Source organism: Apodemus sylvaticus, chromosome 4 (genome assembly GCF_947179515.1).
Source record: "Apodemus sylvaticus chromosome 4, mApoSyl1.1, whole genome shotgun sequence".
In the NCBI taxonomy this organism is placed as follows: domain Eukaryota; kingdom Metazoa; phylum Chordata; class Mammalia; order Rodentia; family Muridae; genus Apodemus; species Apodemus sylvaticus.
The window spans coordinates 141,632,796-141,645,859 of NC_067475.1; the positions used below are offsets into that span (position 1 = coordinate 141,632,796).

The 13,064-nt window shown below is 45.1% G+C and overlaps 1 protein-coding gene across 3 annotated transcripts in view; it reads right to left on the minus strand.

Moving 5' to 3' along the window:
* Positions 1-13,064, minus strand: part of Pld1 (phospholipase D1) — a 207,188-nt gene that overhangs the window by 6,788 nt on the left and 187,336 nt on the right. For all 3 annotated transcript variants that reach the window (XM_052180714.1, XM_052180716.1, XM_052180715.1), the window contains one exon: positions 5,560-5,713. In XM_052180714.1, the coding sequence (XP_052036674.1) occupies positions 5,560-5,713 (154 nt within the window). The remainder of the gene's footprint in view (positions 1-5,559; positions 5,714-13,064) is intronic.

Here is a 13,064-nt window from a genome sequence, read left to right on the forward strand (position 1 = left end):
GACCCTGCTTCAAAGGAAGGAAGGAAGGAAGGAAGGAAGGAAGGAAGGAAGGAAGGAAGGAAGAAAGGAAGGGAAAGAGAGAGACAGAGGAGGGAGGGAGGGAGGGGGAGACAGCGAAAGAGTGAGACAGAAAGAAAGAAAAAAAGGAAGAAAGAAAGAAAAAAGAAAGAGATGGAGGGAGGGAGATACAAAGAAAGAAAGAAAGAAAAAGAAAGAAAGAAAGAAAGAAAGAAAGAAAGAAAGAAAGAAAGAAAGAAAGAAAGAAAGAAAGGCAGGAAGGAAGAGAGAAAGAAAGAAAGGCAGGAAGGAAGAGAGAGACAGAAATGGAGGGAGGGAGGGAGACAGAGAAAGAAAGAAAGAAAGAAAGAAAGAAAGAAAGAAAGGAAGGAAGGAAGGAAGGAAGGAAGAAAGAAAGGAAGGGAAAGAGAGAGACAGAGGAGGGAGGGAGGGGGAGACAGCAAAAGAGTGAGACAGAAAGAAAGAAAAAAAGGAAGAAAGAAAGAAAAAAGAAAGAAATGGAGGGAGGGAGATACAAAGAAAGAAAGAAAGAAAGAAAGAAAGAAAGAAAGAAAGAAAGAAAGAAAGAAAGAAAGAAAGAAAGAAAGAAAGGCAGGAAGGAAGAGAGAAAGAAAGAAAGGCAGGAAGGAAGAGAGAGACAGAAATGGAGGGAGGGAGGGAGACAGAGAAAGAAAGAAAGAAAGAAAGAAAGAAAGAAAGAAAGAAAGAAAGAAAGAAAGAAAGAAAGAAAGGAAGGAAGGAAGGAAGGAAGGAAGGAAGGAAGGAGAAAGAAAGAAAGAAAGAAAGAAAGAAAGAAAGAAAGAAAGAAAGAAAGAAAGAAAGAAAGAAAGAAAGAAAGAAAGAAAAAGAAAGAGAAAGAACAAAGAAAGGCAGACAAAGAAGGGAAGGGGAAAAACGAGGTAAAAAGCTGAATACGTGTTACACATCTTTCGTACCAGAACTCCTACAGTGAGCCTGGAGTAGAAAGAGAACAGCCCAGAGGCTCACAGGCCAGCTGTCTTAGCAAGGCAGGCACAAGAGAGACCCCTGACTCAGCAAGGTACATGGATAGCTGATCCCCAGAACTGGTTTCTGGTCTCCACACGTCACTGCCCAAACAAATATTAAAAATTTTAAAGTTACTCTCACATTCATCTAGACATTACTCAGTGAACACAAGTACTAAAATGTTGGGGTTTGTCTGGTGCTGCTATGTATTCAAATGATAAATTCTACACCCTAATATCTGATTGTCCTAAGATGAGCAAATTCTCCCACATACCAGCTTTTGTTATGCAAACCTTGCTCCCCGAGTTAATTATTCAATAAAAGACTGAAGCCTATGATTGGGCAGTAGAGAGAGACAGGCGGGACTTCCTGAAAGGGAGACAGGAACTCTGGGGGGTGGAGGGGGAGAGAATAAGGCCTTTCTCCAGGAGACATGAGTAGAGACAGACATGAGTACAGGTCTGGAAGGTATAACCAGCCACGGGGCTGGCTGGGGCTAGATGGATGGGTTAACTCGTTGAGACTTGACCCAGATAGGTCCCAAGCCTTGAACTATTAAAAGGTCTCTGTGTGGTTGTTTGGGGAACTAGCTGGTTATGAACTGTCACCATATTCATATCCAATATTAATTAATAGATACAGAATGATTATTTTTACACTAAAATATCACACAGCACTCAATATTTGCCATTTATATATGAATTTAAAAATAAAGCTTAAAAATCACTGGCACTGGATGGAGGAATTGCAAGTTTTACCTTCATATTGTTCTTTTACGTATGTCGAATTTCTACAAGAGGAAATGAGCTGAAAAGAATCGTATATATAATTAGTGTATACTATAATTAGTATACACCTGAAAATGTATAAAAAAGCTCACCACTTCAAAAAGAATACTAAAATTTACCCACAACTGAAAGGACATGAAATATATTTTCAGCTTACAAAGTGAAATATTTCCTCATGTATGCTGTAATGGGAAGCCAGTGGGTGGACTAGCAGGGTACCAATTTTAAATTCTCCCCTGCTAAACAAAACAAATTAACAGCACTTTTCTGAAATACTAGTGCTTTGAAAGAATTCCCACTGCACCAATTAGTAATAAAGTAATAAAGTGATAAAAGCTGTTGAAAGGCATTGGCAAGTTTTAAGGCATGGCTCAGTTCTTTGAGCTGAGAACCAAGAATGAATGTGTCTGGGTGTGAATGGAGCTAGGTCTGGGGAGTGCAGTCTGCTAGGACTGAAGAAAGGCTGCTGTCACGTTGTCCAGGAGGACTAGTACTTGTCCTCTCGGTGTGTGAGCCAGTTTCCACCTGCACCATTAACGCATGAAGGATCAAAACAGTGGTTTTATAGGACGTCCCTCCTGCAAACAGCATAAAGCACGACCTTCGACTACGTCAGAAGCAGTTGGTATGTCTCGCCATAGAGACCACTGTTGGGAACACAGAGGTCCTTGCCACAGATACACACTAAAGAAACCAGAAGTGTTAGACAGGACCATCTTTTCAATAGATGAATAACCCATGTTTGCACCCAGAAGGCTGGGAATGGAGATGATTAATAACCTGGTGATTTACTGTATCACCACAGGGCTAGGCCATACCAAACTCCCACAGGCAAGACCTGAAGTGGCTAATAGTCTAGGTGACCATTGTGTTATCTGTAGGGCCAGAGCTTGAGAGACCAAGCTCCCACAACCAGGACCAGAGATTGTACCCTTCTCTCTCTGTAACTAGTTGGCTAGCGGGCACCCAACTCTTCCGATGGCTACCTCTGGCCTTTGTTCTACAAACAAAGGGACTCCACACCTCGGCTATCGACACCGCCCCCAGGCCGGCGTTCACTTGAGCTCTCAGGCAGTAGGCAGACGACCCGCTGAGACTTGGAGCCAGAGAATTCACAGCACCGCCTTTGAAGCTACCGACTTTTGGGGGGTTGGCCGATCCCCCAAATGTCTATAAAACCTGTCTTCAATTTATTAAAAGCAGTCTTGACCAGAATCCTAGGCTTGACTCAAATCCCTTGTCTGTGTCCCTGTTCCCCAAGATTCTTTCAACAGGTAACCTGGTTCACATGTAGCCGCTGGCGGCTACATACGGTTGGTAAGTATATTTAGGTCAGAAGGCTGTTTTCCAAGCCGCCCCACTCATTTGGGGAGATATAGTTCCTTTGTCTCCTTGCAAATTAAGTTGCAAGCCAGGCCTTTTGCCTGAGTGGATTCCACCCCCAAACTGTAGGTAAGTATAATTAATTCAAAGGCTGTTTTTCAAGCCACCTCCCAGTTGCTTGGGGAGGCATAGTTCCTTTGTGTTCATGCAAACTAAGTTGCCGGCCAGGGCTCTTCCCTGAGGCCACTGAATTTCAATTAAACCAAAAACCGGTTTGACCTCCCAAGACTAACCAGACAGGTTCTCTTAATCTCCTTTTATATTTGAAACAGATAACACTCAGAAGACGAAATTCCTTCAGCAATGGCCCTAGGTGGAAGATGGGTTGCCTTTTCAGCTAGCCAACGCTTAGCCGCAGAGAATTTACTCTGCCAGTGGAAGTCCTCGGAGATGAGGCTGCTTGATACTCGGAATCATGCGTGTTTGTTGTCACAACAAACATGGGCATCAGTTGAGGTGCGAGGCGAGACACTACAAGGGAAAGGGAAAAAATTCCTGGCTCCGAGTTTCCCTAAAAAGCACGCCCAGCTACATGGGGGTTTGACATCGTAAGACCGTCCTGAAAAAGGCGGTCTAGCCCCCCCCCTGAAAAAAGATGTCGGTAACACTTAAGGGGGCTGTGGCCAATGCTTTCACTCACTGATGAATGCCCGTCATCCATTGGATGAACTTAATCATTTCCACTGAGTGGTTTTAAATTTAATAATTAAGGGGGAATTGTACCCTTCCCCCCCTGCAACTAGTTGGCTAGCGGGCACCCAACTCTTCCGATGGCTACCTCCGGCCTTTGTTCTACAAACAAAGGGACTCCACACCTCGGCTATCGACACCGCCCCCAGGCCGGCGTTCACCTGAGCTCTCAGGCAGTAGGCAGACGACCCGCTGAGACTTGGAGCCAGAGAATTCACAGCACCGCCTTTGAAGCTACCGACTTCTGGGGGGTTGGCCGATCCCCCAAATGTCTATAAAACCTGTCTTCAATTTATTAAAAGCAGTCTTGACCAGAATCCTAGGCTTGACTCAAATCCCTTGTCTGTGTCCCTGTTCCCCAAGATTCTTTCAACAGGTAACCTGGTTCACATGTAGCCGCTGGCGGCTACAAGAGATGGCTAATAAATAGCCCAAATGACCTCAATGCCGTCAGTGTGACCAAGACCACACCAGACCCTCCTATAGGGCCTGAAGATAGAGAATATATATACTTATATCTAGAATCAATCTTCATGGAAGAAGTGGAATGTATTTTGAAAACATAATTATGCCTCTTTGTGCACAGGGGATTGTGTTACACCAGGAAACATTTTTTTCCGAATTGTGTTATATTTAAAGATGCTTATGATAAACTAAGGGTGAGAGAGACAGCAGAAGTCTGAACCAACACTGGCTAACAAGGATTTCCTCCTTGTCTCAGTCTCCCAGCCCTGGTGGTCACAGCAATCCCTCACAGGTCACAAGTGAAATCACATCACAGCAAGAAGAATTCTAGAATCATAAACTATGGACCTCCTGCCAAGGTCTACGGATGGGAGAGAGGTCAAGGTGTTGACAGACTACATGGGATTAATGTATCTGGAAGGGTTTTACCTGTTCCTTGTTTAGTCCTGAGGGAAGGAGCTAGACAGTAGTAAGCAATGGAGTAAGATGATTGAAAAGGATGGGGGAGGAGCATTTGATAACAAACCGAAGGATCTGGGGGCAGTTAGACCCTTGCCAGGGCTAGCCGCAGCCCGTGATCCCTTAGAGTCACACAGTCCTCACTTCATAGCAGTCAGTATTCTGTCTATGTTGTGGAAGACCAGAGAAGTCCTTTTAAACCTGGGAAGTGTAATGCTCACACTTAAATCTGAGACCAGCAACTGCCAGGATTCTTTTGGGAATACTTAATATTTCCTTGTAATTCATCTGCAGATACTGGAGTCACAGTACACGTGGAAGTCAGCAGACCTTGTGGGGGTCAGTTCTGTCCTCTTGCGGGTGACAACCTCAAGATTCTCTCCTTCCACCTTGTGAGCTGAGGGCATTGAACTAAGACCTTCAGACTTTCTGGGGGAGTGTCTTCACATGTTAGATCACCTTGCATATTCAGATTTTTTAAAATCAAAGTTACTTTCGAAAATGTACACACATCCTACCTATATAGTTTGACCTGGCCTGACCTTAAACCAGCTACACTTAAAAGGGTAATTTGTGCTATTGTACAACAAAGATGACAGACTATTAAAATACATGTATGTGTAAAGCCGTTTTTTATAGTGTATATATCCTCCACTCTGAGGGACATTGCTCGAGATGAAAAAGAATCTAGCCTGGTGGGGGTGCCAAGGTCACCCTGAGCCCCAGCTCTCTGGAGCTAATGATAAAGCCATGGCTCTGCAGGGCTGACCTGAAGCACTCCAGCCGAAGGCCTCGGGCGAAGCAGCCAGCTTGGTATTCTTTTCCGTCCATCATCGAAGGCACCATCTCTGTGTCCTGCACTATGACAGCCATTTCGCTGTCTCGCTTTCCCAGCATGCTCCGGTCATTGATGTTGGCAGAACCTAAAAGGAGAACCAGTAGACAGGCTCAAGTTTCTTCTCGTGACAGCCACCGCCAATACAATCGATCCCACTCCATGCTTCCTGGCTCTCGATGCAGTTCACAGAGGTGGAGGCCTCCTGAGGGTGAGCCCGAGGATGAACTTTATCGTTCTAGGCCTGCCTCTGTAATGCCGTCATCTTTGTCAGAGACTAGCTTAGAAGATGCCACCCAGCATGGGTCTGGACCATGCATCATGAAGACTAGTTTCTGGGGACTTCTGAGAAAGAAGGACATTGTATCATCTTTCCCAGCCTTTGAATATGGACTTCAGAAGATTCACTCTACAGCCATTTGCAACCACGAGGGACTAACCCAAGCAAGTGAGGTTGATGGGCAGAAAGCAGACTAGCAGCTGGAGAGATGGCCCAGCAGTTAAGTGGCGTTCCTGCTGTGCCAGGGGCCTACGTTTGTTCCCACATCCATGGCAGTGGCTTACAGCAGCCTGTGCTCCAAGTCCAGAGGATCTGATGTCCTCTTCTGGACTCTGTGGGCACCTACACATATAGAGAGAGCATACACCCACAGAGATACAGATACAACACACATAAATAAAAATAATTGTTTTAAAGACCCTACAAAATCTAGAGGACTGTAAACTAGTTGACATGGACTGGAGGTTACTTATATCCTTTATAAAATAATACAATTCCCTCATTGGTTCACAAACTTCAGTTTTCTACCCACATCTCAAAGGATGCTGGTTAATCATGAAGGAGTTTAAAGAAAACGGCACAGCTGCCAGTTCAGTGCAGAAGTGGGTAGGGTTTGGGTTTTGTTTTATTTAAAAAAAACAAACCAGCCTTGAGGTGGTGGTGCACACCTTTAGTCCCAGCACTCAGGAGGCAGAGGCAGGCAGATCTCTGAGTTCAAGGCCAGCCTGGACTACAGAGTGAGTCCCAGGCCAGTCAAGCACACACAGAGAAACTCTGTCTTGAAAACAAACAAGCAAAACATCAAGAACAAGCATTCTAGTCTTCAACTTATACAACAGGGGCTGTCAGCGCTTTTACAGTCCCCGCCACTCTGTGTCCAGTTGGCTGCCTCGGGTGACTGTCCCCCCTCTACCTCCACTCTGTGGCCGGCCAGCAGCTTCGATGTCCACCGCCCTCTACTCTGAAATCTCCGTTTCCTGAGGGTGTGAATTGAGGACCAATGCTGTATTCTTACCTTGTAGGTGTGTACTATGCACGCCTTTATTACCCAATTGCTTATACTAGGAAAGCACTGTGTAGCTCACAGTAAGGCATGCGTGCACACTGGCTAGTCTAGTGCTCCACCATGAGGCCTTGCTGCATGTTTTCTTTCTTTTTTTTAATTATTTTATTTTTTATTAGATAAATTCCTTATTTACAATTCAAATGTTGTCCCCTTTCCTGGTCCCCACCCACCCAAAAATCCCCTAAGCCATCCTCGCTCCCCCTGCTCACAATCCACCCACTCCTGCTTCCCTGTCCTGGCATTCCCCTACACTGGGGCATTGAGCCTTCTCAGGTCCAGGGGCCTGTCCTCCCTTTGATGTCCTACAAGGCCATCCTCTGCAGTCTATGCATCTGGAGCCATGGGTCCCTCCATGTGTACCCTTTGGTTAGTGGTTTAGTCTCTGGGAGCTCTGGGGGTACAGGGTGGCAGTATGTTTTCAATTGTGTGTTGTTGTTTTTTTTTTCATTGAAAATATCATTACTTGATTTTCCCACTTTCCTTGTCTCCTCCCGCCCTCCCAGCGCCCCTCCCATTACCTTTTCTCAGAGGTATGGCCTCTTTTTAATTGTTAGATATGCATATATATGTGACACTAAGGATATTGTTATACATATAAATGTATACATACAACCTGCTTAGTGTGTTTAGTGTGAGTTGCACACATAGATTTCGGGGCTGACCCCTTGGTACTAGATAACCTATAGGCCTTTCTCAGTTGCCTGCAGGTCTGTGTTTGGGTGTGAAATCCTCAGAGACCTCCCCCTGGCAGGCTAGGTCTTATTTATGCAGCTGTGTTGGTGAAACCAGGGCCTCCCTAGGTGGGGAGAGTTTCCTGGAAAGCAGGATTCCTATCTGAGCCCTCTGTAGCCTAAGCACTCCTTCCTAGGTGTGTGAAGGGAGCTCCTCTGAGACTTCACTCCCTTCTTGCTTTAAGGAGAGGTCATCAAGGGGCTGTATCTGCAGGATCCTTTACTAGTATCTGCAGTACTTTACCAACAAAGGTCAGAGCACTGTGGAGTGAGAGCCAGCCCCGAAACTCCCAGATATATATCCATCACCCCCAGATGCCCTCCCATGGCAGCAGCCCCTGAGTCCTGAAGCAGGAGTCATCAACCCCCACCATTGGGAACTGAAACCTTAGAGACAGGAGTAAAGTGCAGTCTGCAGGAGCCTGCGAAAGAGGCCGAGCAGGGACAGAGGCTCTTCTAAGGAGATCCCAGACTATGGAAACAAAGGGCCCCAAAGACATGGGAATTTTCGCCCAGAAATCCCGTGCTGAGAGAAAGGAAAGGTTGCACCCAGACAGGAACTTGTCTCCTGGAAAGAGACAAGTGCTCTAAGAACCTGTCAGACCACCTTACAGCATAAGACTGAAGCCAACTGTGACAGGTCATCACTTAGATAGTCATAATCTGGGCTCTTTGTTTAAACGGCGGGCAGTCTTCCTTCAGGACCCTTCGCTGGGTCTCTTTTCCCAAGATGACTACATTGAATCAATCTCTCTCTGTCTCTCTGTCTCTGTCCTGTCTCTGTCTCTGTCTCTCTCTCTCTCTCTCTCTCATGTTGTTTTGCTTGTTTTCCATTATTAATCTGGCTCTTTTAATTGTCTTACTGAGGATGGGTGGCTTGGGACACAGGCTGTGACCCTCAGGTCTGATTGCATGAGGACCAGGGTTCAGTTCCCCAGAACACATGTAAATGCTGTTCAAGATGGCAATCCACGATGGAAGGTAGGCAGAGACGGGGGATTCCTGGAGCAGGTTGGCTAGCTAGTCTCCAGGGCAGTGAAGGACTTTGCCTAAACACATAAGGTGGGAAGCGGCAATGGAAGACGCCCAATCAAGTCGCCATGCCAGCCTCTGGCTGCCTCATGCGTGAGCACACACATACGTGATCATGCATGCAAACATCACACACATGAACTTGATTTAACACTCACAGGGAACTATTGATTGATGCGTGTAAATTCAGACAAAGAGTTGCAGAACTGGGGCAGACCTAGTTTCTACATAAAACATGAGGAAGAAGACGGTGGAAGCTAGGATACATAGAATGGTTACAGGTTCTGGGTGTCCTTGGAGGGACTTTGACCTATCGCTCAGCACAGGTCCTCAGAGCTGGCGCTGCTGACAGCAAATGTGCTCTCGAGTCATGTGCTGACTTACGGAACTGACTTCCTGGTTTTTATGAAGCCATTGCCTTAATCATTTAAAAACCATTTCTACATCTGATATAGGAAACTCTCATCTTCCAAATAAAGCAAAATACAGAAGAGTATAAGAAAACAAACATCTGAGCAATAGTAAAATCGCAAAAATCCATCAGCCAGGCTGAGAACTACACTGCCTCTGCTCCAAATCTCCAGAGTGCCTTCTCACTCGAGCCCTTCATGTTGGTCTTCATATTTTGTTTTGTTTTTTTTTTAAGATTTATTTATTATATGTAAGTGCACTGTCGCTATCTTCAGGCACAACAGAAAAGGGTATCTTATTTTATTACGGATGGTTGTGAGCCAATATGTGGTTGCTGGGATTTGAACTTAGGACCTCCGGAAGAGTAGTCAGTGCTCTTAACCGCTGAGCCATCTCTCCAGCCTTCATGATCTTCACATCTATCACACATCTTCCTAAACAAAACTACATTCCCTCTGATTTGTTACTTGGTTGATATCAGCAAACTCATTCAGTAGATAATTATGAAATGTACTTCCTTCATTCCATGTTTTGAGATTAAACTGTATATAACTAATGTACTTATTTGCCCCGTGTAACTTTCCACCCTACTCTACATGGACGTTGTGGGTACTTCCAGAGGTTTGCCAAACCACACCAGTCCGTGTTACACGGTCCATACTCCCTGAGTTGTGACACTTGTGTGTGAACATGTACCTAGGCTTTATGCTGCAGCTGGGATTCCGAGTACAGGAATATTTTCCAAAAACAGCTGCTAGTCTACGCTCCCTCCAGTGGTAGCTGGCACTTCTTCCTTTTTGTTTGTTTTGCTGCTTTCCAATAATTTATTTATTCACTCTATATCCCCACCACAGCCCCCCTTCCGGGCCCTCCAACCCACTCGCCTTTTCTGAGAAGAGGGAGTTCCTCCCCCCCACGGGTACTAACCCACCCTGGCACAGGTGAATGGCATGTGTATGGCCTGGTTAATGCTTAGATTGCCCATTGTTTTGCCAATCTAGGACAGCTGAAGGGGATCCCGCGGGAGTGAGGGGCTCAGAGGGGACTCAAAGAAGATGGTTTGTGAACAGATCAAAAATGTCAAAATTCCTTATCCCAAAGAAGAGCCACCACCTGGTGCCTCTACGGAGCCCTGGGCTCTAACTGGAAAAGACTGTGTTCGATTGTGAAGAGAGAGATGCCTCCCCATGCCTGTGTCTGCCGTGCTGCAGGCAGCTCCCAGATGCATGTCCAGCCTGGAACATGTCCCTGGTCTCAGTCCCAAGGATGCCCTGCGAGTAAACTGAGGTCTCAGCGTAAATGAACTACAAAAACAAACAATCAGACACCGACCGTGCCCTTAACACAAGGGATGGAGATTCTTGTAACGATCAGAAAATAATAACAACAAACCAGGGAGTAGTTACAGTTGAAAAGAAAGGACAGGCCTGCTAGACCTGCAGAAGGTAAATGTATAAACGACAGCAAAAATGGAGCTGGAAACTACATAATAAATGTATGCGGAGATATAAGAAACAAAAGGCATTACTTTAGTATTTCAGAGAAATGAATCACAAGACTAAAGTACAACCATGCCGCATGCCAGCAGGCATAGACTATAGAGCCTAGAATTCTAGGCTATTTCTTTTCTCTCTTTTTATGACTGTTTCAGACTTCTGTGTATGTACTCATTTTTTCTGTATTTTTTTTTTACTAAAAATAGACTTTTCATATATACATTGTAATTATGTTTTCCCTCCCCGACCTCCTTCCACGCTCTGCCCACTTCCCCTCTCATCCAAATCCACACCCTGTCTCTCATTTGAAAATAGACAGGCGGGCTGGAGAGATGGCTCAGCGGCTAAGAGCACTGACTGGTCTTCCGAAGGTGCTGAGTTCAAATCCCAGAAACCACATGGTGGCTCACAACCATCCGTAACAAGATTGGACGCCCTCTTCTGGAGTGTCTGAAGACAGCTGTAGTGTACTTACATATAATAATAAATAAATCTTTAAGAAAAAAAAAGGAAAAATAGACAGACATCTAAAACCTAATAATATAAAATAAGATAAAACAAAATCAAACAATTTAGAATAAAGATAAAAAGCCAAAGAAACACATAATAGAGACAGACACACACACACACATTTTTCACACACAGAAATCCCTTAAAATCACAAAACCAAACACTAATTTATATACAAAGGACCTAAAAGATGTATTAAAAAAGAAAAAAATTCCAGGCAAAGGATTATGAGACAGAGAACACACCCTTCCCAAATGCTACTGAATTCATTTTTTTTTTCTGTTGGCCACCTACTGGGCATAGGGCCCAGTGAAACTGCTGGAGGAAACTAAACTCTGTGAGCAGTTATCAGGGGAAGAGAGCCTGGGTTAGGGATGGGGTCTAGTGTCTGCTTCACCCTCTCATCTGGCTTAGACCTGTGTGTGTGCGCATGCTGGCTACCACAGTCTCTGTAAGGTTACATGCCTCAGTCCTGCTGTGTCTAGTCCTGCTGGTTTCCTTGGTGTCTTCCGTCCCCACTGACTCTTGACAATCATTCCACCTCCTCTTCTGCAGGTTCCTCTGAGCCCCGAAGGGAAGGATTTGATGGGGACATCCCATTTAGGACTGAGTGTTCTAGAGTCCCTCACTCTCTGCTTATTGTCAAGCTGCGAGGAAGCTCCTCTGATGACGGCGGAGCAAGGCATTGTTCTATGAGGATAGCAGAATGTCAGTAGGTGTCATTTTGTGACACCCTTTTTAGTGCCCTTTATTAGAAGAGTAATAGATGCTTTTCCCCTAGATCCCGGGCCTTCATAGCCTCAGGTTCTTGGCCACCCAAGCAGTGCTGGATATAGGTTCCATCTCATGGAGTGGCCTTAGCTCCAATCAGATATTGGCTTGTCACTCTCCCAAGCTCTGCACCACCTGTGTCACTAGTGCATCTTGCAGTGGGTTGCCAATGTAGATGGAAGGGTGTGTATCTGGGTTGGTGTTGACCTGTCTCTCCTTTGGTAGCATGCAGGGGACTTCCCAGCACCATTAGTAGGAAGACACCAGCTTGACCGCTCCATGTTCAATGAATTGTGTAGATGTTGTTGTCAGCAACAGAACCTTACTCTCAGGTTTGTGGAGAACCAATAGCCTTGCCAATAGCATGGGTTCTCATGTGGAACTTTAGGCCAAAAACTCGATTAGATGTAACTCATTCCTGGAGGATGAGAGATACCCAGCTGGGGCTTCATAGTCCCCATTATTTGGCAATTTCAATTAGATCACCTGTGCATATGTATATTTTTGGAAAGCTTTTACTATACTAGCTTTATACACTACCGCTCAAATGGCCCTTGTTTTAGATGTCCCTCCCTGCTTTTTTTCTTGTCCTTTCTCTCTCCTCATCATTGATCCTCCAATTCTAGCTTCCCCCTCCTTACTTGTCCATAATTATATTATTTCCCCTTCCTAGGGAGATCCACCCCTGCCCTCTAGTCCCTTACTCTACAGCTAACTTCCATGGCTATATGGACCGTAGCCTGATTATTGAAGACTTCACAGCTAACATTCACACGTAAGTGAATACGTTCCATATTTGTCTTTTTTGGGTCTGGGCTACCTCACTCAGGATGATATTTTTTTTCATCGCTCCATGCATTTACCTGTGAATTTCATTATTTAATATTTTTAGCAGCTGAGTAATATTCCACTGTGTAAATGTAATGTAACATTTTCTTTAACTATTCATCCATTATGAATGAACTGATTTCCATAATCTGGACTGTTTCCAATTTCTGGCTATTATAAACGTATGGACGCGGTTGGGTGATTGTCTCTGCAATAGGATGAAATGTTCTTTGGGTGTATGCCCAAGAGCAGAGAGCTGGAGCTAGAGGTGGACTGAGTCCCAGCTTCTGAGGCGCCACCACGCTGATCTCCAT